We start from the raw sequence: 25,370 nt of genomic DNA, 5'->3' as shown, positions 1-25,370 counted from the left end.
CTATTCATATCAGTTTCTAACTAAAAAATCAGTAATTGAAAGTTAAAGAGATTTTATTGTGTAAAATTTAAAAGTTTAGAGAATTTTATATTATATTTTAAAGTTAAAAAATTATAGTATTACAACTATAAGTTCAAGAACAGTTGTGAAAATTTATATAATTTAAAATAGCAGAAAATTAGTATATAATTAAAAAAAAAAAAACCTACGCCAACGCCAACTCAAAAAAATGAGATGCGAAGTCTTACCGTCAGATTAGATGACCCATTAGGCAACACGATACATCGCGGAACACTGGATCACCAGACGCCGTGAATCCGAAGTTCACAAATCACGACAACCGAAGTGCGTTCCTGTATACTCGAAGTCTCGAAGCAGAGCTTAGTTATAACTCACTCCACTCCTCTCTCTCTCTCTCTCTCTCTCTCTCTCTCTCTCTCGACATTCATATAATATAAAACTGTGTGTGCATCGATCTATGGATTATCGAGGAAATCTATAGATCGAGAAATGGCGAACTATTTAGCTCAGTTTCAGACAATCAAGAATTATTGTGATCAAATCGTAATTGCAGGTGAATCTCAATTTTCTTCTGTTAAATTTTAATAATTATTTTATTTTCACTTTTGCATTTCCTTCTTCGGATCAAGCTTTATTTTTCTGTTTCTTTCCTGATTTTATAATTGTAAATATTCTAATTTCAGTGACCATTTACGAGGTTAAAACTATACTACTAGATTTGAACTTCACTTGATGGTGAATGTGATTGATTGATAGTGCAAGAAGTGTAGCTCTAAGATTAGTGATGAACTAAGATTTGACGATCAAATTACTAACGTCCTTGGATGACATTATGAATTGGGATGCTAGATTTCGGACTTTTGACAGTTTTTCATTATGTTATCTCTTGGTTTTTTTCGATTCTTGTTTCTGCCTGCAAAAATAAGTGAATCCTAATGTGAAACCCATTTGATTTTAAACTACCTGGTGACAGTGGTTTGAAATTTTTGTTTCTGTTTTGGGAAATCTATTAAATTTGATGGAAAAGTGTCTTTCTGAAACCACAACGGGAATAACACTAGGGTGCTTTGTCTAGTTTCCTGTGACCTGAATATTTTTTTTTATGATATACATTCTTAATTGTGGAGCAGTTGGCAGTCCCATGATATTTGAATTTTGGAATTTTGTGTTCTAGATAGCGTGTGAAGTTGTGAAGACATATTAGAACGGTTGGATTGGCCCTATTGCTGTGTGATATTTTATGTGATTTGGTATTATTGTAATGTTGAAGCATAGCCTGGAATTGAGAACCTCCCTTTTTGTTATTTTGTCCAAACTGTGTTGCTATTAAAATCTGAAATAAGAATCAATGCTCTGTCTTCTTAGTTATTGATGATGCATTACTATACCTATTGCTTTATGTTTTAAATCTTGAATGTGTGCAACAAACTTCTTTTTAGTTGAAGATGTGAGTGATCTTTGGCCCAATATCAAAGATAGATTTGAGGAGCAACTGCCATTCAAAAGAGCTTGTTTGAATAACAAGACGCGTAACCTTGTGTTTGTGGACAATCTGCCTGCTGAATTCATATTAACTACAGATGCAAGGCTTCGTAGTCGATTTCCTCAGGAGCAATCATTATTCTGGTTTCGAGAACCATACGCAACTGTGGTTCTTGTTACATGTGAGGTAGTTTGCCATCACACTGATCTAATTTATATTTTCTGTTATAATTTTTTTAGCTGGTTCTGCTAGTTGGTTGCATTTTTGTCACTCTAGAAAGAATGTAAATGTTATAATTTCTTACAATATTTCTGCTATTTATGGTTGGTGATATGTCTCTTTTGCGTGTGTTTGTGTGCAGTTCTCTAATATCTAACATTCTTGTTCTACTATGTTCACATATTCTTCAGGATCTTGAAGAGTTCAAAACCATCCTTAAACCACGCCTGAGGTTAATCGTCCAAAATGACGAACGGGAATGGTTTATTGTATTTGTGTCTAGAGCTCATCCAAGTAATGATAACGCCACCAAAATGGCAAAAAAAGTATATGCCAAGCTTGAAGCTGAATTTAGCTCAAAGAAAAGAGAGAGGTAAGTTTGCACTTGATAGTTATCTGTTGCCCAATTGATAAGTTGGCAACAATTGCCAAAAAATGAACTTCTCTCTCTCTCATCTTTTTATTTGCTTGCTTTGTTTTCAATTTTAATGTTGGAAGTTATGTGCGATAGCTGCAATAAGTTTGGTGCACTCAGATTTTCTTGTAGTCTTATTGATTGGGAATTTCTGTATATATGAACATCTATATGTTTTTCTTTTATAGTGTTCCACAAGTTTTTCATTATACACGTAGAGTATTTATTCTCCTAGTTCTACATTATTTGACCATTTTTTATGTTAGCTTTTAGATATAACCATTTCATTATCCACAAATCTATATTTATAATGTTAGGACAAAGGATACTGACAAGCTAAAAGTATGCTGTCAGGATGTTGACAACAATTGTTATTATTATTTTTTTTTTGTATTATTTTTGCCTTTGCCTTTTCCTTCTCCTTCTCTAAGGGGGAGCCAGAATTTTTTTTTTTAAGAGGGCTGACATTATATATAAAATTGATTCAAAAAATTGTTAATTATACTCATTGTCTATATACTTTTGAGGGTTCAATATTGTATGTTGTAAAAGTACTACAATAGAGTGTAGTTGAGCTAGAAAATTTTTTTGATAGTGTCAATGCTATAAAAATTTATTGAATATATAATGAAATTATACAATTTTAATATTTCAAATTACTTATGTTATGATCAAACAATATAAATTATTTTTGGGGGAGCCAATAGCTAAATAAAATAATTTTTTCTAGGAATATACATATACACACAAGGAAATTTTAGGAGGGTAGCAGGGGCCAAGGCTCTCCATAGCTCCCCAACCTCTCCCCCCCCCCCCCCCCCCCTTGCCTTCTCCTTTTTCATCTTCTTCTTCTTGTTATGATGTCAAGATGTCGACAATAGTTGTTTTTATTTTTGCTTTTTTCTTCTTCTTCATCATGATGACAAGAATTATTCAGTTGGTAGGTTTTAGCTCAAAGATGATGCATGTTAGAACATGTACTCCTTTGCTTATTTAGTTTGTCAAGTTAGAGACTGGGGAATAGTTGGAAAGTAACTAGTTTTATTTTCTCAACATTTGCTACAACAACAATAACAACTAAGCCTTAATCCCAAATTTGGATCTTTTTTCGCCATTCAACTCTGTTAGACACCAAGTTCACAACAATTTTCAAAACTTGTAAATCCTTTGATAGTACTTCTTGCCATGCCATCTTAGGTCTCTCCCTTCCCCTTTCCATTCATTCATCTACTAACTTATCACACTTCCGTAACGCGACATTTGATTCTCTAAATTGGACATAATCAAATCATTTTAATTGACTTTTTTTCATTTTACCTTCAGTATGTGCTACGTGTATTATTTGATAGATGTGATCATTCCTAATCTTATCCATTATCGTGTTGCTAGACATCCATCTAATCATCCACATTTGCTGCATGGAATATAAAATACGGGCCTCTAAACCCAAGGTGATGAGTAAGGTGGGAAGGCTGTATCTAAATGATTGTGTATTCCCCTTATACATCTTTGAATTCCAATGTGATGGCAGATAATAAAATTGAGGATACAACTTGCATGGTGGTAGAGCCATCTTTGCTCGCCGATGGGTGGCTTCTATAAATTGTTACTTAATGTTTTGGCTTTGAGATTATTGAACAAGGTGATGATCAAGCGGTAGGGCCATATCAAATTGCTTTGTTGAGGGAAGGCAAACCATTGATAAATCTTTATTGCCAATGAGATGCTTGTAAGGTAAATAAAGGACAGGAGTTGAATTTTGGTTTGCAAATTGGATATGGAGAAAGTTAATCACCATGTGATCTGGAATTTTCTAATTATATTTCAGAAAGAATGGGTTTCATGAGTCCATGAAAGAAATGAATTTAAGGTACAAATAATGGGTTTTGTGATGGAGGTTCTTCGCAAGATCAGTGAAGGCTACCAATAATGGGCTTTTGAGTTGTTTTGAAGTGGAATGGAAAGATGCTAAAGTTGTGCTGGTAGTTCTTCGTAAGATCAGTGAAGGCTACCAATAATGGGCTTTTGAGTTGTTTTGAAGTGGATGAGAAGATGCTAAAGATGTGCTGGTAGTATCATACCCTTTTGCAATGAGACAGTCATTTCGTATGGGACAAAAGTTCAAGCCCATAGAAGTTAAATAAATACTGAATTTGATGTAAAGAAATTAAAATGAAAAATTTAAGATTAATGGGTGGGTATGAGAGTGGGAGGAGGCTACTCCTTTGACAGCTTCAGAAAATCTAGTCCAAGAGAATCTGGAGTAATTCAGCTTATTCTTTTTATTTTCCATCTTCTTAGAAGCCTATAAGAAAGCCTCATGTAAATATTATTAAACTTTTATGACTTGCTAGTTGCTAATAGATGCAAACCTTAGAACTAAACATTTATTGTTAACTAAACATCATATTTAATGATTCAAATTGAATTTGACTGACATATTATATAGCTCCTTATAGATGACATTTAGTGACTCAATTGATAAACTAAATCACAAAACAAAGCCCATCTCCTTAATAAAATAATTATCTAAATTTCAAATACTTGATTCTACCATTTGTTGGCGTATTATGAATTTGTATTCATTGTGGAAGCATTAGAGGGTTTATATCGAATACTTCAACATCTACAAGAGTTGCTCCTCATTTGTTGTCTCTTCCTTCTTTGCTTGGAAAGTTACTAAAAAGAGGATTCTGACTATTGATGATATCTTGATAAGAAAATTTGGGTCAATTGGATGCTTCTATAAAGTGCAGCTGAATCGTTCTTCATTTGCTTCTGCATTGTAAGTGAACTAGGAAGCTGTGCAAATATGTCCTGGTGTTTATAATTCGCTGGGTATGAGGAAATCCAGTCACCAATGAGTTGCAGGCATGGAAGCTATGTCTACTTGTGATGTTAAGAGAGGAAGATATTTTTTTGGGTCTCCCTTGTAGGTTTTGGTTAATTTGCAGGGAACTCAATGGATGGGCTTTTGAAGGAGATGGAAAATCTTTATTTACCCTATCTTGCATATGATATCTTAGTTGTTGTTGTTGTTGTTTTTTTTTTTTTTTTTTTTTTTAAGTGGACTGCACCCTCGTGGGCCCTCCTAGTGCCTGTTATTGAATTTTCTTCACCCATAAGAAAGACATTCTGTTTCTCCCTCTCTTTCAAATCTTTCTTTCACTTGTTTATCTAGAGCCAGGAGAGTAAAAGATGATGCATTTGGATGCATGATTGAAAATGCTGTGTTAAAAAGCAGCATGTATGAGGCACTACATTGAAATGCATAATAGGACTTTTGCAGCCAAACTTTTTTTCTTTCTCCCTCTTATACTTCTGTTAATAAAATACATTTGTTCATGGTTCATGGCTTTCAATATTTTTTCTCTTCTTGGATTGTTCTAAGCCTTATGCTTTATCCAGGTGTTGTAAATTTGATATTCATGGCCCTGAAGCAAATTTTTGGGAAGATTTGGAATCCAAAATTATGGAATGTGTCAAAAACACATTGGATAGGCGTGTACAATTTTATGAGGATGAAATACGTAAGCTCAGTGAACAGCGCTTCATGCCAGTTTGGAACTTCTGTAATTTTTTTGTACTGAAGGTTGTTCCTTTCTAAATTTCTTTTGACCAAGTTAATGTGATAAGGGGTGCTATGGGTACAAGGAGAGCTCTTGATTTGGATTTTGGAATGAGAACTGTTGATTTCCTTGTTTTTTATTTTTTCTTTTTCAAATAGATTACAACTATCTTGAAAGGCAATTTTTTGAAACAATTTCTCTTAATAGCCTTACTTTTCTGAATATCCATGAAATATCAGTGTAATTTCCCTCAGAAATAAGGAGCCTCTAATTTCAGAAATCTTTTTGCTTCCTTGTGGCAAATATATACCCTGGTTATATATAATATTTACTGCAGCTAGTTCTGCAGATTGCTTCTTCTGTCTTTTAAATATGTGTTCTATCACAGGAAAGCCTGGCTTTTATGTTTGAGATGGCTCATCTCCATGAAGATGCATTGCGTGAATACGATGAATTAGAACTCTGTTATCTGGAAACAGGTACCTAAAGTGGACATTTATTATTATATATTTTATGTTATTCTCTTTATTGTTCCAATTTTATTGGATTGCCTATTAGGAGGAGTATATCTGATTTAGGATAGATTGAAATGCCTGGCTGCTGATGCTTTTATGGTGGGTATATCTCAAGCAATTGATGAATTTTAGGGTTCAGATTTAAAGGATGAGGAGCTTTTAGGAGGTTGAATTAGGGTGAATGGAGTGCGAAAAGGAGGGAAATTGTTGGTTGTGAACAGTCCCAGATTACTGTAACGGTTGGCCTTTTGAGTGAAGGAAAAAGAAGAATGGAAGAAAAGGAGTGAAAGAGATAAACCAAGTGCTCAAATCTTCCAAATCCAATACTCCTAATTCCATAATAAAAGACCCATGAAAATAACTAGTTGCATAGATATCTACAAAGACTTAATGATAACTAATCTTAATCTAATACTCCCAATTCCCTGTAAAAGATTCATGAAAGTAACTTGTTCCGTAGATATATATAGAGATTTAATAATGAGTAATTGACTAATCTACCTGTTTTAAGATTTGTAATCCCATATTAGGAAGGTTCTAAACCAAAAATAAGTTTGAATGAAACAACTTTTTTATGAGAAAATCTGTAATGAAAATAGAAAATTTCTTAATAGTACTAAAATCTAAATTTGTAGGAAAATGTATCAGAAAAATCCCTAAATCTATTTTTCTTGGATTGCATCAATAACTTTGATCCTTTCTGCTGTCAAAGCATGTGTCATGATTTTTCAACTGTATGTTCAAATGAAAGCGTCTTAGCGCTCATATAACTTTCAAATATATCAAACCTTTGGGGGGGATCTGTATAGCTGCTAATTGTTTGTGTTTACTTATGGTGATTAGGAAGACGATCATTATATTGATTATACATTTGAGATATTCTGGGTGATCTTATGATGGAAATTTTTAAATTTGATAGTTCATATTTTATCATATAAATCTAAAATTCTTACTTGAGGTTTTCATTTTCCTTTTCCCTAAACTTAAATCTTATTCTGTCAATTTGATTTTATGTTTGACCACGTTTTCCATCAAGGGCCTCAACTGGGAAAGATAGATGGTATGCTAGCTACAAGATAATTAGTTGTACATTCCTGGGAACACATTTCTGAACCTTTTCATTTTCTTATAATGGATTCAGTTAGCTAAAGCAACTTAATACCACTGGTCAGTGGTCACTGATTGAATTATTGAATCATCATAGCAAACTACCTTTCATCCTGTGCCAAGTTCTGATTGCCTGTTAACCATCTAGTAATCCAAGAATTTGGTCTTTTAGGGGGGCATTAAGGTACAGATATAAATTTACTAGATTGCTACATTCATTTGGAGTAGGAATATTTATATGAGAAGATGTTCGCTCAAAGAAATTCTCAGCATGACTATCAAATTTTATTTTTAATGTATATATGTCTACCTTCCATGATAGCTGTCAAAGTTGACAGTTTCCTTTTTGTCATGTTGAGGTGTCAAAGAAATTGTTTTTACCCTGGACGTTTCTTTGTACTTATAGTCATTGTTATAGTTGTAGTAGTAGATGCACTTTTATTGGTGTATCAATACTTGCATTTATCTTGTGTTTTTGAGAAATAATGGTTTAATAACTTATTCTGACATAATGCAGTTAATACGGGTGGGAAGCAGAGAGAATTTGGAGGACTAGACAGTGGTGATGATCAGGCAGCACTGCTCAATATTGGAAACAAACCATTGACACAAATCGTTCAAGATGACTCCTTTAGAGAATTTGAATTTAGGCAGTATCTCTTTGCCTGCCAATCAAAGGTGTGGAAAACTGACAGTTACTTAAATATTTTCCTTAAATCTTTTGCATTTGAGACAAACTCAACAAGACAGTTAATTCCAGAAGGTAAGTAGAGAATATATATTTATTTTCTTTGTCAACTATGAAGTTCCGCTTATGTAGGTATTATTGCTGCTTTCTTTTCATGTGCACGGTTTTTTTTTGAGTCAGTCACTTTGATTGAAAAAAAGTTGTTTTATAGAATATGCTTAACTGGATTCTGTTCAAACAAAAACAAAAACTCAAGTGAATTCTGAATATGTGGTTGTATGCTTTTGTTAAATGATTAAATATTTTTAATCTCTCTGTGTGTATGTTTGTGGCTTTATACTTGTGTATGTCCATAAATACTGAGGGAATTACCATTGTTTGTGGATGCATACACAAAGACTCATGGGTACATGCACACTTAGACATGGAGGTATTCACAGTTCACACACCAACAAATAAAGCTAATTCTTTTACAAACTATTTCTGTATCTGCTTGGTAGGTACCAATTATGAAGCTTTTCAAAATTTGTAATCTCCTCTTGGTGTGCATTGAAGTAGTTTTGAAATGCCAAAAATTATTTGGTAGAGGATGCCTTTGATGAGTATGGTTACAGTGCTCTCACACTAAAAATGAGAGACCATTCACTATTAAATGTGTTACACTGCTGCTCTCGCTAAAAGTTCACATGAGAGTTTCCCATCAATTACCTTTAGATTTTACTTTTCTCAGAATACTGTTTGACACATTTTATGTTTGAAATGCAGCTTTTATTCAAGCTGAATCGACCCTTTGAGGTTGTATCAAGGGGTTATCCATTTGTAATCAGCTTTTCTAAGGCCCTTATACTGCATGAGGTATTTGATGGTGATTTAATGCTAGTTTTTTCATTGCTTACTAACATGTTATTGTTTCTGATCTGTTTTCCTTGTTCCTTTTCCCCTGTTATCCTCTTCTTTTGGATTCTCTTAGAGTACATTGCCTTTTTGTCTGCGAGAAGTTTGGGTAATAAGCGCTTGCTTGGCTTTGATCAATGCAACTTCTTCTCATTACAATGATGGATTAGTGGCATCTGACATTGAAAAGGAGTTCTACCGTCTTCAGGGTGATCTTTATTCATTATGTCGAGTTAAGGTAATTTTTTTTTCTCCTTGGTATGTTTTAAATTTATTCTGTTATGAAACTGTCTTCATGTGACCAAATTGCTGTCAAACAAACAATGAAATTTGACAAAACAAAATTATTTTACAAACGCTTCATAAGAAACAACTTTGCAAGGCATTTGCTATTAGAATTGTTCTTTTTCAATTATTTTAACAGCTAGAGAAAAGGCTTTTAATGAAATTAAATTACGATTTTGGCAGTTCATGAGGCTTGCATATTTAATTGGATATGGAATGGATATAGAAAGAAGTCCTGTCAACAGGTGAAAATCCAAACTTGAAGAGCAAACTTACTTATGGCCTCTTGTTTAATTGGTTGCTTGGTCTTGTATTTAGAAATTTGAACTTAAATATGTCAAAATGATATAATGACATTGGGTTATAGAATTTGTTGCATTGTTCTATGTTGTAATTTCTCTTTCGTTTTGTGCAGTGCTTCACTCAGCATGCTACCTTGGCCTAAACCTGCAGTTTGGCCTTCACTTCCAGCTGATGCTTCTTCTCAGGTGCTTGATAAAGAAAAGGTAAATTTTTAGATAGTTTATTCGACTCTGAAGTTACAAAGGATAATGGGGTGTCTGTGTAATGAGATTGAGAACCACATTATCAAAATGCATTTTGTTATATGATGAATTATGTAACTTTTGCTAAGTTTTGCAAGTGACAATCATGAAGTTTGTCATGTGACAATCATGAAGTTTGTCATGAAATACATTTTGACGAATTTGAACATAAGGGCCTTTTAATGGCATAGCTTAAGTGACCGCTATTGGCGGCCAAACCAAATGGTCCAGATTTTTAGGATGGAACTTTTATTTCTTCTTATTGAAAGGATTGCTTTCTTTAAATTTCCACAAAAGTGTCATGAACCATTCTTATCTTTGTGTAGGTGATCCTTCAAGCTACTCCTAGAAGTAAGCACTTTGGCATTCAAAGGAAATCATTGCCCCTTGAACCTTCTGTACTTCTGCGGGAGGCAAACCGGCGGAGGGCTTCCCTTTCTGCTGGGAACATGTTTGAAATGTTTGATAGTCGCCCAAGCTTGATTGATGGGTAATGGTTTCAAAGATCGAAGTACATGTATTGCTATTGGTTTCTTCAAAGATGCTGTTATTTTTATTTAAAAAAATTGATGTTAGAGTAACGATTTTTCTTTCTTGAGGTGTTTCAAATTTTAATGTATTTGGTGTCTATTGACAGATCAACTCCAGATGCTTCACCATCGACATCACCCTTGCAAAAAGCAAAAACATTTTCTATGCCGCGAACAAACTCTTCACCTGGCAATTTTGATGGGTCAATGGATCGACCTATGAGACTTGCTGAGATTTATGTTGCTGCTGAGCATGCACTTAAGCGTACAATTTCTAATGCTGATCTATGGAAATCCTTGTCATCTTTAGAGGAGTTTGAGGTATCAAAGTTAACTACATACAGACATCTTCCTAGTTCCGCATACAAAAATTTCTTTGTTTGGTGATTTCAGCACTGAAGGATTTCTCACAATGATTTCTCATGTTCAAATTTCATCCTTCATTCAACTAAATAAATTACATTTATAAAATAGTACAAATAGCCTACCTGATAATGCATTCTTAACATCCTCCCTCCTATGTCCTACTTGTTTTGTGGAAATTTGGAGTGCAATTCTCAATTGCTTTTTTCACATATAACCCTAGAATTCTGTTTTCTGTCTACACAAATACCAATTCTTACTCCTTATACGTGTTGAGAATTGCGCAAGCTAGACAAGGATCAATTAAAATAGGAGTTTTGGATGCCAGATGGTCCTGAAATCTTCAACTTCTGATCACCTAATGGAAACCAGGATGATGATTTTGATAAATAACATTGGAGATGATTATGGATCCTTGTAAGGAAATGGTGATCAAGGTAAATCTTATATATTAAGTTCTGAGGCTGGTTTCTTATCTGGTCTGGAGCAAGAAATTTTGAATTTTTAAACACAATATTCAGATGAAAGAAGAAAGAGATAGAAAGAACATACAAGAAAACGCGTGGAGGGGAAAAGAACTGCGAGGCAACTTTTTCTCAGACAAGGTTTTTGAGTTTTGACATTCTTAGTAATTTTCCATTTATCATAAGGAGAATACAACTTGATCAGGCATAGAAAATTTAGATGCTACCCCTAAAAGAATCAGATGGGAAATGTTGATTAAACCCTAATTAAATGAAGCAAGAAAGAAAACGAAAAGGGAAAAAAAAAAAAAAATAGAAACCCTCAATCAAACTAATCAACTTTTGTAGTAGCATGATGGAAATACTCGGCTTAATGAAAACTACCATGGATTCTAATTCTTTGACCAAAATGTTTTCATCACTGTTGAGTCCATGAGTCTTAGCTTTGGGCTTCCACAACAGGTGTCATTCTTCTATAACCTTGACATGGAAGCATTGGTCTCAGCATGCTGTGATTTTGAGAGGTTGTCGACTTTTGATTAAAGTTATTATTGATTGATGCTAGTGGTTTGTTCATGTTTATCAATTTTAAATATGGATGTTAATGGTTATCTTAAAAATGTTTGGGCTGCCATCCCGTAGGTCATTTGGTTGATTATTTGGATTTTGGAGAGAGGAATTTGATAGCTTTTGGATATTTGGAAACGTCATCACAAAATGGTTTTGTATAGTTAACTGTTGGGTGATGGGAAATATCTCATGGTCAACTTAGTGCTGTAAATTTTGTTGATGGATTTCTGATTTTAAAATAACTCATGTAGATGAAAGAGAACCTCTTTTGGTGTCATTCTTAATAAAAATATTACTTATTAAAAGGAGGATGAAGAAAGTCTCTGTATGGCTGACATGCTATTGTTTTGTTAAACTTGAGTTATTTTACTGCTAAGATATGCCACCGCTGTCAACTGGCTATCAGATTTTTAGTATATCTGAAGAGTGATAATTGTAGTTCTTGAGAGATTAAACTCCTGAAGAATTTAGGTTATGCGGAGTCGGCAATTCCTGGTACTTTTATGATTAAAGTGGATGCATTCTTAAATTTGACTTTTTCTAGAAGATTGCAATGCTGAACTAAGCTTTCACATCACAGTCTAAAGTTATCCTTAGTCGCTGAATCTATTACCTCTCAGTTCTTTGTCACTCATCTTTATTGAGTTCATATTCTTGTCATGGCAGCAAAAATACCTTGAGCTGACCAAAGGTGCTGCTGATAACTACCATCATTCCTGGTGGAAAAGACATGGAGTGGTCCTTGATGGTGAAATAGCTGCAGTTTGCTTCAGGCATGGAAACTTTGATCTGGCTGCAAAGTCATATGAGAAAGTTTGTGCACTATATGCTGGTGAAGGATGGCAGGAGTTACTGGCTGATGTCCTGCCAAATTTAGCTGAGTGTCAGAAGATGCTAAATGATCAAGCTGGCTACTTATCATCCTGTGTGAGATTGCTGTCTCTAGACAAAGGTTTATTCTCAACCAAGGAGCGTCAAGCTTTTCAGGCAGAGGTTGTTCGTCTTGCACACAGTGAGATGAAGGACCCTGTGCCTTTAGATGTCTCATCATTAATCACATTTTCTGGAAACCTTGGACCACCATTGGAGTTATGTGATGGGGATCCTGGTACTCTCTCTGTAACTGTTTGGAGTGGCTTTCCTGATGATATAACTCTTGATTCTCTTAGCCTCACATTGATGGCTACATTTAATGCTGATGAAGGTGCTAAGGTGTGCTTTTCCTAGAATTAAACATTCTCATTTCTGTGGAATTGCAGAATTAGTATGTCACTTGCTATACCATTCTTCACTAGTTATTACTAAAGAATTTCATCTGATATTTTAGGCATTAAGGAGCTCTACTGCTACAGTGCTAAAGCCTGGTAGGAACACAATTACCCTTGCTTTACCCCCGCAGAAGCCTGGTTCCTATGTCTTGGGGGTTCTTACTGGGCAAATTGGTCAATTGAGGTTTAGATCGCATAGTTTTTCCAAGGGTGGCCCAGCAGACAGTGATGATTTTATGAGTTATGAAAAGCCAACTAGGCCTATCTTGAAGGTAATGTTTCTCATAATCTATGGAAGGATAGAAACATTATAGTAAAAGTAGTGAAAATTTTTTGGGTCATTGCATTTATGATGATTTACACCGAGAGATATGCTTTGGCCAATGATATTTGACACTTCCTTTTCTTTTGTGTGGTACATTAATTGAATTGTCAAAGTGTGGTGCTGTAGATGACCAAGGACTCAAGTGGTCTTCCATTGTGGCTGATATGTGTGTAACATATTAATCCTCTAATAGAGCCTTTCTTTTCTTAGGTTTTCAAACCGAGACCTCTGGTTGATCTCACTGCAGCTGTTTCATCTGCTTTGCTAATAAATGAAACTCAGTGGGTTGGGATTATAGTGCGGCCCATTGACTACTCTCTCAAAGGTGCTGTCTTGCACATTGATACTGGTCCAGGTCTGAAGATTGAAGAGTCACATGTCATTGAGATGGAGAGCTGTGCCAATGTATCACAAAGTGCAGCTGACATTTCAAACGTGAATGGCACTCAAAAAGATTGTACTTTGGCCGCTAATAAAGAGCCTGAGCAATTAAGCCTTGATGATGGTAGAATAGAATTTTCAGATTGGGCAAGTGATGTGAATTCTGTTCTTTGGATCCCTGTTCTTGCTATCAGTGACACACTTCCAAAAGGATCATCTTCAGGTCATAATAATTATATGATTTTCGCTTGTTTCCATCTTTGTTTGTTGTATGTATACCTTCAGTTCTGTCCAATGATTTTCTTATCAAATATATTGTTTGTCATGAGCAGTCAACCCTCAGAAACAAAGCATTGTGGATGGTATGAGAACAATAGCATTGAAACTTGAATTTGGAGCATCTCACAACCAGATATTTGAAAAGTATAGTCCACGGCTCTCATATCCCAGATTATACAATGAATTCTGTTTCCCTTTTTTTTCATTTTTTTGTTTCTGCTAGTCATTCTGTCTGATTTCTTAGTAAACTCATCTGGGCCTGATATGCAGAACTATAGCTGTTCATTTCACTGACCCTTTCCATGTGAGCACACGCGTTGCAGATAAATGCAATGATGGTACTCTGCTTCTGCAGGTATGACAGATATCCTGAGCTAAGAAATCACCTATTTAATTTATATTTTCCCAAACTGGTGGCATCTGATATTTTGGTGACTATTTCAGTGGGTTCTATAGATATTGACAATTTATACTTGCCTATGTGATCATAATTCTTACAAATTGTTTTTGCCTTGATTTTTTTTCATATTGCTTTCATTTTCCATAATGGTTACTTCCAGGTGATACTGCACTCCCAAGTGAAAGCCTCATTGACCATATATGATGCTTGGCTTGAACTTCAAGATGGATTTGTTCACACTGGAAAAGGCAATGGAAGGCCAACGTCAAGCTTCTTTCCGCTTGTGATTTCTCCAACCTCAAAAGCGGGAATCTTGTTCAGTATTTGCTTAGGGAAGATGATTGGTGAAGGTAAAGATATTTGATTGCATTAATAAATATTCCAAAAGGCAACACTCCTCTGGGATCAAGAGAGAACATTGTCATTATTCTAATGATTGTTGTTTTTGGGCCATATATGTTCATTTGATTCACAGAACTCTATAAATTCTTAAAATCGGTATTATAGTTTTGAAGGCCTGTAGATTTCATGTCTTGAGCAATTTGGTCACTTTTCAAGTTGACATTTGAAGTCTTAATCCTCCAGCTAGTCGGAGGAAGCTTTAGAAGTGAGGACAATCCAAGTGCTCAGGGTGTGACTCCTTGCTCAATATAGTGTATTTGGAAGAAAAGGAAGTGCATAACATTTAAACAGATGAAAATACCCATTCACATGCTAAGGATGTCTTTATTGTGTATATTTTCTCCTGCTTTTTCTTAGCCATGTTTTTCCTAGATTTTATTTATTTATTAGGTCTAGGTTTTCCTAGATTTTATTGGTTCTTCTGTTTGTTTTGTAACAAAATAGCTTGTATGTGGACAATATTTTATAGGATTTAGTTATATTATTGAACATCAACTAGAAATCATCAAAGAAGTAAATTTTATTTCAGTGAATGAGACTATATTTAGATTTGTGGAAACTTTAAAATGTTTTTGCTTGCTTTTAAATACTTGAATAGAAGAGAGAGATGTTGCATTAAAAAAGAGAAAATTGTGGTGGTTGTTGGCCCCTGGCTGCTGCTGGCAGTGACTGGTGATGGCCTAGACTTGGCAGTGGTTGGTAGACTATTGGATATGTGCTTTTGTGGTTTTGTTATGGGTCATCTCTTTATGAATTGTAGAAGTGTAGAAAATGACTCTGTTTTTAAGATGTTAAGTTGTTTTCCTAGCAATTTGCTTTGTTTTTCCTTTGACTAAGAAAACGTTTCCATTAACGAAATTTTTCCTCGTTGCCCCAAACACTGTGAAATGCAGAAGGTGTTTGTAGGGATAACATTTTCCATGAAACAAATGGAGTATTAACTTTTAGTTTCTTTTCCCATCTCTATTTTTACTTCCTTTGCTACACTACTGTATCTCTGCATACTTTTAGGGTTGTGTATCCCCTTTGGCTCCTTTTTCAGCTGAGGATATTATCACTCACAAAAGCTCATTTGGTTTACAGATGAATTAGAGGCACGGAAACCAGAGACAGAGAGCATATTAAATATCAGATATGGAATTTCTGGTGAGAGAACAATTGGAGCACACCCTCCTGTGGCTGTGGAATCAGTTAGACCTGAGGTAGCAGGGCAGGACTTGATCTTCAAGAGTGCTCTTGTTTTGCAAAGGCCTGTGCTTGACCCATGCCTAGCTGTTGGTTTTCTTCCTCTTCCATCGACTGGCCTGAGAGTTGGGCAACTTGTTACCATGAAGTGGAGGATTGAAAGATTGAAGGGTTTTGGAGATGATGAAATATCTGAACAGAGTGTAAGTTACGAACAATTAAAATAAGCTGCACACAATCCTGGAATTTCTAATCCCCTTGGAAAATAGTTCTCTTCAACCCCCCAACCTCCCCACCACCACCCCATCCCCCAACACCCAACCTCCTTTCCTCAGCCTTATGCTATTTGGTTGGGCTCAATATGATAGAAGAGTAAAAAGCAATCATTCGTCTTATTTTTCTTCTTCCTGGTTTTCCCATATATCAGTGGAAACCACTAGTTTGAGGCTTATGATTCAACTTTTTGTTGCTTTTTGTTTTCTTGGTTTTCTTGCCAACCGAATCAGAATTTAGCAGAAGTCGAGCAAAACCATAGTAATATCATAAGACCTACTGTTTTGGGATGTTCTGGGTGCTGGGTGTCTAAGGACACGCACAGCAATTATTTTGTGATTATGTGGACTAGGCAATTCTCACCATGTTATGTGAATTACTTAGATGTTGTAAATTATACCTTTTCATAATTAATAAATAAAATGTCATATTTGTAACCCGTGCAACAGGGTGAGGTTTTGTATGAAGTCAGTGCAAATTCCGAGAATTGGATGATTGCTGGAAGGAAGAGAGGACATGTTTCACTTTCCACAAATCAAGGTTTGTAAATGACTTGGATTCTTTTATGAATTTTTATTACATGAAAACTTTCTGGTATACAACAGAAATTATTTGACAGTCATTTCTGTGTCATTGTTCCTCATCATGACAGGTTCAAGGATAGTTATCTCAATACTATGTGTGCCACTGGTGGCTGGTTATGTTCGTCCTCCCCGCCTTGGGCTGCCAAATGTTGACGAGTCTAATATAAGTAACAATCCTCCTGGGCCTCATCTGGTTTGTGTCATGCCCCCTGTTTTGAGCTCCTCCTTTTGCATCCCAGCATGATTGTTTTCAGCTCATGCATTCTGGTTGTCCTAGTTTTCCACGAAAAGTGGTTGGATGGGTTCTTTGCTTCAAGCAAATTAAAAGTATCCAGTTTTGCTTACCTTGAAATCTGTAAATTTGTATGTTCACCTATTGTAGAGAATCAAGAGAAGTTAGTTTGAGTTGTTCGAATTTAGTTGCAGCCAGCTGGGTTTTTTGAGTGCTGCCATCTGCTGTATAACACTATTAGTTCCTTAAACATGTATAGTTGAATGCTGTATGCTTCATGTACGAGACACAATGGAAACTGAAAATCACAATTTCATCACCCTTAAAAATTGTTTGGATGACATTTGTTTTGATACAAAATTAAGAAAAAAAAAAATTGCAGGTGCTGGAAGTTTGTATTATTGATTACATGTTATCTTGTGTTGTATGCCACGATGCATTTATGTGATTTGATGAAACGTTTCACTAATTCAGCGACCCCTTTTATCTACGAAGATATTGGTGTTATTCTTTCAATAATTTAGACACAGGAAAATGAATCAGTAATTACTCTTCATTCCTCTTTTGCTCGTCGCTTAATCCAACATTATTATACTTTTGTCCATAATTTCCATAATGCTGTAGTTGATGCATTTGTAATGGTAAGAGTCATCAGGAGCCGTCATGAATCATAAATGATTGAAATTCTATAAAAAAAATAATAATAATAAAAGAAAGAGAGAAGATTAAGGGAGGAGAAATTATAGAGTAACATTGCGATTTCATGCCACATAAACAATTATAAGTATATTTTAAAAAAGAAATTGAGGCATTGAGGATGATTCTAGTTTGTGCTTTGCTCATGGCTAACTGAACAGAAACTATGACACAATGTTATCCGAATTGTAATTTTTATTTTTTGTCACGTTAACAGCACAACTGGGTGTGGCTTAGTTTCAGTGCTTTATTTTAAATAATATTGAAAATGTTGTTTAAATTTTTTTTTTCTTATTTTAATGTTCTTACAATTAAATTATATTAAATTTATTTTTTAATTAATTTTTAATACTCTAATTGTATATTTAAATAGATATTTTTCTCAATATTTTCAACAGTAATTCTAAACCTATATTAGCATCCAACTATCTACACAAGTTGATTAATATAACTATAGAAAGATTGGCTCATGAGTATAGCAGTATTTAAAAATTAAATAATAATTCTTTCTAATCAGTAAAATTGTAAAGTTCAAGGGGTTCTTTCAGTCAATGCTTAATATGGCAAATCCACTGGTACATCTATCCAAAATTTGCCAAGAGCACTGTCTCGCCCTTCCCTCTACAGCAGCTGAGACCATCTTCTCTTTTGATTGCAGAAAGACTTTGGGCATATATTTTTTTAGAGGATTCTTTAGTTGGGGTTGGTTATCTAGCTTTTGATACCTCAGTTAGGGATTCTCCTGGGTTTCCTTTGATCAGCGCGCGTCTTTGTTGAAGCTTCATACTGCATGCAGTGATGTAGACAACCATAATGCTATAGCATCATATATCAGATTTGGGTCTACAAGCCAAACCATCTGAGCCTTAGGGTTTCTGTTCAATGGGATTTGGGCCTAATGTTTTATTGGGGCTTTGATTTGTTTTGATATTTGGAATGGGGTTTTGCTAGTTCTGAAATTGAGTTTCTTATTTTGTTATGGAGCAAACCCATTTGTATTGCTCCCCTTTGTGAGTCATAGGGTTTTCTATCCTATGGATTTTGGGTTCTAATGTATTATTGGTGCTTTGGTTGGTTTGATATTTGGAATGAGTTTTAGCTAGTTCTGGAATTGAGTTTCTTGTTTTATTGTACTGTAGACCCATTTGCATTGCTCCCCTTTGTGAGCCTTAGGGTTTCTATTCAATGGATATTGGACCTAATATTTTATTAGGGCTGGGGTTGGTTTTGATATTTGGAATGAATTTTTATTATTCTAGAATTGAGTTTGTTATTTTGTTTTACTGTAAGCCCATTTGCATTGCTTCCTTTGTTTAATGACATATTTCATTCTATCTTGCGTTAAAAAAAAATAAAAATAAATGAAGTCTTAAAAAAAAAAAAAAGCTAAGAACAATTATTAATAAATTTCCATTATTAGAATCATTGTTATTTGTCACAATTTTGTATTATTAATTTTAATAATGTATTTTTGATATTATTTTTATTTATTAAAATTTACAATTTAAAAAATTGAAAAATACACTAACATAGAAATTAATAAGTGATATGAAAAAAAAAAAAGGGAAATTGAGAGATATTTTAAATATAGGCTATTTACTATTCTAATTTGCACCATCTCTATCTTTGCCAAAATATTTATTCTATAGAATTATTTTATTATCAAAACTTATATGTATGTTTTTTTAATTATTTTTAGCATGGGATTTTTTTTTTATAATGTAAAATTTGTGTGAAATAATTATTCAACCATCAATGTCACACTATATTGTTAACTTATCATTTATTCATATATAATTCATTTTATTGAATTATACATTATAAGAAATCTTTAGTAGTTTATTAAATAAATTAATTGCCCGTATTTAAAATATTAAAAAAAATCTAAGCATTGTAATTATTAAATACAATGAAGATTTGAGAGGAATGAGGATCACATTTCACAAACCAAAATATTAACAAATTGATTCTAAATTTTCTTACCAAAATATTAAATATTTTTATTCTCAAAATTTATAATGATTATATAAAATAAAATATTTTTTTTATAAATGAATAACTACCTTTTTAATATTTTTAAAATATTAATTATATATTAAAAATAAAAAAAATAATTTTTTTGGTATTATGCAAACAAAAAGATAATATCTAAATAAAATCTTATTCATTGACCAAATATAAATTTAATTTTTAAATATTAAAATATTAATAATTGATATTTTTAAAAAATTTTCAATTAAAAAAATTGATCATTAATCATTTATCCATTGATTCATCCATCGAGTTGTATCATTTTTTATAGGTCAATTTTTCTCTGATTTAATAAAAGAATCGACTTGATTTTATATTTGAAACATTAGGTCAATTGTCGAATTAGTCCAAATTTTATAACACTGATTAAAAGGGAGAAGCTACTCAATTTGAGCAGGAACAGATTCGATCATTCCTTGAACAATAGATTGATATCTTATAAATAAGATTGATTTTTTTTTTCGAAAAATAGTTGCTTCATTAATATTAAAACTAAAGCTCAGTTAGATGAGGCTAAAATAAAGCCTGCCCGGCAGACGCAAATCTAGTAATACCAAACCCACAAATCCATTCTGAGATCATAGCTCAAAACCAAGACACCCACACACTCTGCCTGCCAAAAACCCAAGTCTCTGCCTTCCAAAAGCCCAAGTCCATACCCAAACCCCAGTTAGGGCAGGACACGTGCAAATAGAAGAGAAGCAGCCACTAGCAAGAATAGCACTAGTCACCGGAGATTTATTATAGTTTAATTGTTAATTGATATGGTTTGCTTTTCATTATATGTACAATTAATATACTCTGATTGTTAGCACAATATGGCTCAAAACCCTTACACCTAAGCCTAAGCAGAGGCATGAGATCATGTAGGCAATTGCAATTTAATGGAAAAAAAAAAAAAAAAAGAAACTCCTGAAATCTTGCACACTAATTAATTAATTGCAGAAATTTTTAGCTCTCAACTAACCAATTCATTCCATTGCTGACCCACAAATTCCAGTGTATTTCCCTGCAAAATGGGTCTTACGATTTGGACAACACGACCACCTTGCCACAGTATCATCTTAATCACTAATACTCTCCACAAAATCTTGGAAATATCATTGTTCTTTCAAGTGCCAACCTCTCAAGGTTTCAAGATTTTGATAACCACCACCATCCCCTTCTTTCTTTTTAATAAATCATCACTGAGCTACATACATATTTCCCTAAGCACCTAACGTTAACAAATTAAGGCATTGTTAGCCAATGTTAATTAACTAATAATCATTTAAATAAGCCATTGTACGACAAGTTTAAAATGGTCAAGTCTTTAATTTTATACGCCATAGATTTACTCAGGATTCAGGAACAGGACTCAATTTTTTTTTTTTTTTATCCTTAAGTAAAATACACGTACACGGAATTCAGGAATAGGACTCCATGGATTTGATAAGAAAGGATTCCAAAAACGTCATATTCTATGGTACCAATATCGAGTGCTGTGATTAAATCTTGAAACTGTTATGAAAATGACAATGTTTTTGGATTTGAATTTTCAGAAGCCAGTTGTTTTGATCAAATGGGCTTTTATAAACACCCAGAATTTAGTTATCCAACCAAATTCATTCCCATTAATCCACATAAACATTACATGTTTCCCCATGAAAGATCAAGGATTGCGACCTCACAACAAGCCCACTACCATTTCTCTCACCTCTCATTATCCATCAGAGTCGCGTCCCACCAAATAAATCGCTATCTTCTCATCTTTTATGCCCTATGAATTGGAAAATTAACAACTCTCATAATTCAACTTTTCGGCAGTAGAATTGCCTTCTTGTTTTCATTTAATTAATTTTTTTTAATATAATTAACTCTGATTAAGATCTGAAACCCAAAACTTCAGTACAATCTCAATTTTGTTATCTTAAAAATCAGAAGTTACCATCAAAATCACTACCATGATTTGAAAGAAAAGTATAGCAAACAAAGCTAACTAATTTAGATAATTGGGTAATCAATATTTTCAACAATAATCATATAATTTATATGTTAAATTACATAATATATATATATATATATACACTTTCAATAAAGTATCTGAATCCACTTCGTTTCTTCAGATTTCTGAAAGTAAACTCATCATTTACTATGCATATATTTTTTTTTTACCTAATTCTTTTCCTTTCTTTTTTTTTTTTTCTAGTTTTAATTAATAACGATGATATGCATTACCAAATGATCAGCATCTCCAATCCAGCCTAACCTCACTCAGTCCCCATACGAGCTGATCAGGCTTCCGAAATGACACGATGTGGCTGCTCACCATGAAGGCAGTTACACGCTTTGAAACCCTAATATCCTCCATCTTCAACTCCTGCAATCGCCGGACGTATTCTGGTACATGTACTATGTCCCACACCACTCCTATCCCACCAGATTTCAGAACCCTAACCATCTCACCCAATGCCCTCATTCTCTCTGCCGCTGCCTCCACCGTCCGATGGCCGTATTCTTTTCCTACTTTATGAACAAAAACAGCTGACACCACCACATCAAAATAGTTGTCTACAAAGGGTAAGCTTCTCACATCACCTTCTCTACATGTAACATACTCTCCTACTCCTGTTTACAGAATTCATAATTAAATCAATTTTCAAAACTTAAATAAAGAAAATTAAAGAAAAGATCAGTTTCTAATTAGTAATAAAATGATATAAAACAAGATTCTAAATTTATTACTAATAAATGGAAGAACGCCTACCTTCCATGTTAGCTGTTCGGAGAGTGGACAGAGTGGTCCGTTTAGAGCGGTCCAACCCGACAACCCGGCCAGAGCTCCCAGTTTTCTTCAACTGGGTAGCCACCGCATTCAACAAAATCCCACGACCACACCCAATATCAAGAGCCAATTTAACCGAAGACCAATCATTCACATAACTTACCATCCTCTGTGCCATATCATGATGCAACGCCACCGAGCTGTAAAAGAAGTTCCCAGCTGCGAAGAAAAGGCAAAGTGCGGACAGCGCTGTCACACACCCGGTGAATCCGGCGACGAAGCGAGCGGCGCCAGTGCTGCTGGTAGTGGTGGTGAAAAGAAGAACACCAGTCTCTAAGAGATTGCAGACTGGATCGAAGTAAAAGAGGAAGAGAATGGATAGGATGGAGAAGAAAATGGCGTGACACAAGAGGAAGAACAAGGTTTGCCACTGGTCCATGCCATAGATTGCATAGATCTGTGTCCAATCTCTGTTTGTTGATGTGGGTTTGCCCGTTTTGTTGTTGTAATAATGGAGATGAGGTTTCACAGTGAGTGACATTGGAAGGGGTCTGGGTCTTCTGCAATTTTTTTAGTTTAAACCTGTAAATTGAAGAGAGTCATTAGAGGACTTGATAAAGGGGAAAAAATCAATCTGGTGAAAAAATATAAAAGATCAGACGAAAAGGTCAGTTAAAAAAAGAGAAATAAAAAACAGAGCAAATTAAGAAGGAATTGGAGAGTATTATTTTGTAAAGAACCAGCAAACAAGGGAAAGATTATACGGATAGATTGATTATAATTTGGGGTTTTGAGAAGAGATTTAATGATTTCAAAACTCTTTTTTTCTTTCAAACAGTGAAGGAACTAAAGACAGGAAACCATTAATTGAAAACAATCAAGATTGACTGAATATCATGGGAAATAAAATCAAAGATTAGTATTGAAAGAAAATGCATTAAATTATGCATAATTATTTCGCCAAAATTAAGTTTAGCAATTTACTTACAAAAAAAGAAAAAAAGAAACGGCAGAATATCTTCTTCTTTTTTTTCAGAAGCTGTAAAAAGAGCAGCAAATTGGGCACACTCAAAACCAAGCAGAACCCAGAAAAGCAGAAACTCAGATTCTCCCACTAACAGTAACGAAATGTCAGTACCACTTGAAAAAAACCATCAGATCCAGTGATTGCAGATACAGAGAATTTTCCAGCCCAATCCCAAAACGGCAACAGAGAAACCAAACATAAAAAGATGGCAGAAAATCAGAGCTTCTGTATCAGAATCTCCCCCCAAGCGCTGTTTTCAACTCAGAACTGAGTGAATACGAGTAAGAGAGACAAAATCAGCGTAATAAATCTGCAAATGTCAGGTCTGGTAACAGTGATATTATCATCTCTATTGCCCTTACAAGCATGAAACGCGTTTGGATTCGTCGTTTTGTGCTAACCCAGCTTTAAAAGGGAAAGAAGGAATTGAGATTTGATCTCATTTTTTTCTCCCAAAAAAAGGTTCTTACTGCCTTTAGTGGGTGGATTTGTACGGACCTTGCGTGAGAGAGAGAGAGAGAGAGAGAGAGAGACCACAAGAGAATAATTAGCGGGCGCGGTTGAGGTATGTATAGAGTTTAGTGGAAGGGCAAAATGGGAACAAAATTAGCATTGTGATTCGTTACCGAAATTTTTAATGGAAAAATAATCAAAATAACTCCTCAACTTTTACTCAAAATCAAATAAATCTAACTTAATGTTTTGACCAAATAAATTCAGAATTTTAAATATAATTTTAAATAAACCTTTTTTTTAAATATATTTAAAAGTTAAATAATATTAACTTATAAATTTTAAATTTGATTTTTTAAGAAAAATTTCTTGTATAAGTTCTTTTAAGAAAATAAATTCCATAATATTTATATTTTTAATAATTAACTAATCAGCATTTACCTTTTCATAATAATTATTTTAACTATGATACAATAGTTTGTATTAAAAATAAATATTTAATTTTAAATAAAATAAGTCTTTATATCAAATTATTATGTGCTTTAATTTTAATATACATAAAATTGCTGCGCATAAAAAATATAATAGGAGACGTGAAATTAAAAATATAAAATTGTAAATTTATAAATAAATAATTAAATTAATAAAATCTCATGTAATGTATGTGAAAGGAATAAAATAAAAAGTGAGGAAAAAAAGTTACATCATTTAACAGTATTGTGCTTTCCAGCTGTCATTTGGAAAAAGAAGGGATGCTATCGAAGAATTTCAAATTTTTTCTTTCTTTTTTTTTTTTTCTTTTTAATGAGATCAACATCAAAATATTAAGCATCACCAAAATTTCTATAAGGACTCACCTTCCTTTTTTTAATTATTATTATTATTATTTTTAATTACATATTTTTTTAAATAAATAAATTTTATCGTATATTTTATAATTTAAATTTATAATATATCAAATTTAAGTAAAAAAAGATTCTTTTTATATTATCGTTTTAATTATTTTTTTTAATTTATTAATATAATTAAAAAAATTAGAAAAAGAGTGAAGCATATTAAGCTTAAAGAGAACCTTTACTTATACATTTGTAATAACTTATTATTTAACTTAATATTATTGTATTTCATAATCTATAATAATTTTGTGATTTTACACCTTTAATACTTCAGAGACAAAATTTCTAATTAATGTCATTGAAAAAATTTGTGGAAATTAGAAAAGAATATTATGATATATTTTTTGCTTTTATTGATATAAGATTTTTTCTTGATTCTTTAGTACCCTAAAAAATGGTTTTTTTTAGGGATTTTATCATTTATATTTTTATTTAAAAACCCTAAAAAAAATTTTCAATTTAAAATTACATATATAAATTAAATTTAGTAACTAATCGTTAAATAA

The 25,370-nt window shown here is 33.5% G+C and overlaps 2 protein-coding genes across 3 annotated transcripts; one reads left to right on the top strand and one right to left on the bottom strand.

Annotated features, from left to right (window-relative positions):
* The first annotated feature begins 346 nt into the window (after positions 1–346).
* Positions 347–17,316, top strand: LOC110667887 (trafficking protein particle complex II-specific subunit 130 homolog). Of its 2 annotated transcripts, XM_058145449.1 has the most exons (21): positions 347–574; positions 1,461–1,690; positions 1,915–2,096; positions 5,547–5,730; positions 6,096–6,186; positions 7,847–8,007; positions 8,783–8,872; positions 8,988–9,149; positions 9,380–9,441; positions 9,612–9,702; positions 10,068–10,231; positions 10,379–10,592; positions 12,335–12,880; positions 12,996–13,208; positions 13,472–13,865; positions 13,975–14,065; positions 14,192–14,276; positions 14,482–14,671; positions 15,807–16,111; positions 16,631–16,721; positions 16,834–17,316. In XM_058145449.1, exons 1-21 carry the CDS (start codon positions 511–513, stop codon positions 17,007–17,009), a joined length of 3,786 nt encoding a protein of 1,261 aa, XP_058001432.1. In that variant the 5' UTR covers positions 347–510; the 3' UTR covers positions 17,010–17,316. The 2 variants fall into 2 exon arrangements, with proteins under 2 accessions (XP_058001432.1, XP_058001434.1); XM_058145451.1 differs by lacking the exon at positions 347–574 and having other exon boundaries at positions 1,553–1,690; positions 5,547–5,668.
* Positions 17,317–21,729: 4,413 nt separating this feature from the next.
* LOC110667886 (uncharacterized) lies at positions 21,730–24,053 on the bottom strand. Its single transcript, XM_021828852.2, has 3 exons — positions 23,477–24,053; positions 22,471–23,070; positions 21,730–22,331 (listed from the first exon to the last, which is right to left on the bottom strand). The coding sequence occupies exons 2-3, from the start codon at positions 23,027–23,029 to the stop codon at positions 21,949–21,951; spliced, it is 942 nt and encodes a 313-aa protein (XP_021684544.2). The 5' UTR covers positions 23,030–23,070; positions 23,477–24,053; the 3' UTR covers positions 21,730–21,948.
* Positions 24,054–25,370: the final 1,317 nt, after the last annotated feature.

This window comes from Hevea brasiliensis, chromosome 4 (assembly GCF_030052815.1).
Source record: "Hevea brasiliensis isolate MT/VB/25A 57/8 chromosome 4, ASM3005281v1, whole genome shotgun sequence".
NCBI classification, from domain to species: domain Eukaryota; kingdom Viridiplantae; phylum Streptophyta; class Magnoliopsida; order Malpighiales; family Euphorbiaceae; genus Hevea; species Hevea brasiliensis.
The sequence above is the reverse complement of the archived record's forward strand: the minus strand, read 5'-3'. Positions and strand labels throughout refer to the sequence as shown.

Bases quoted from the DNA above. Each gene is read 5' to 3' on its own strand.
- LOC110667887 (XM_058145449.1), top strand. From the start codon at position 511: ATGGCGAACTATTTAGCTCAGTTTCAGACAATCAAGAATTATTGTGAT. The intron at 1,691-1,914 runs GTAGTTTGCCAT...CATATTCTTCAG, and splicing joins TGGTTCTTGTTACATGTGAG to GATCTTGAAGAGTTCAAAAC. The intron at 13,209-13,471 runs GTAATGTTTCTC...TTCTTTTCTTAG, and splicing joins CAACTAGGCCTATCTTGAAG to GTTTTCAAACCGAGACCTCT.
- LOC110667886 (XM_021828852.2), bottom strand. From the start codon at position 23,029: ATGTCACTCACTGTGAAACCTCATCTCCATTATTACAACAACAAAACG. The intron at 22,332-22,470 runs GTAGGCGTTCTT...TTCTGTAAACAG, and splicing joins CCGAACAGCTAACATGGAAG to GAGTAGGAGAGTATGTTACA.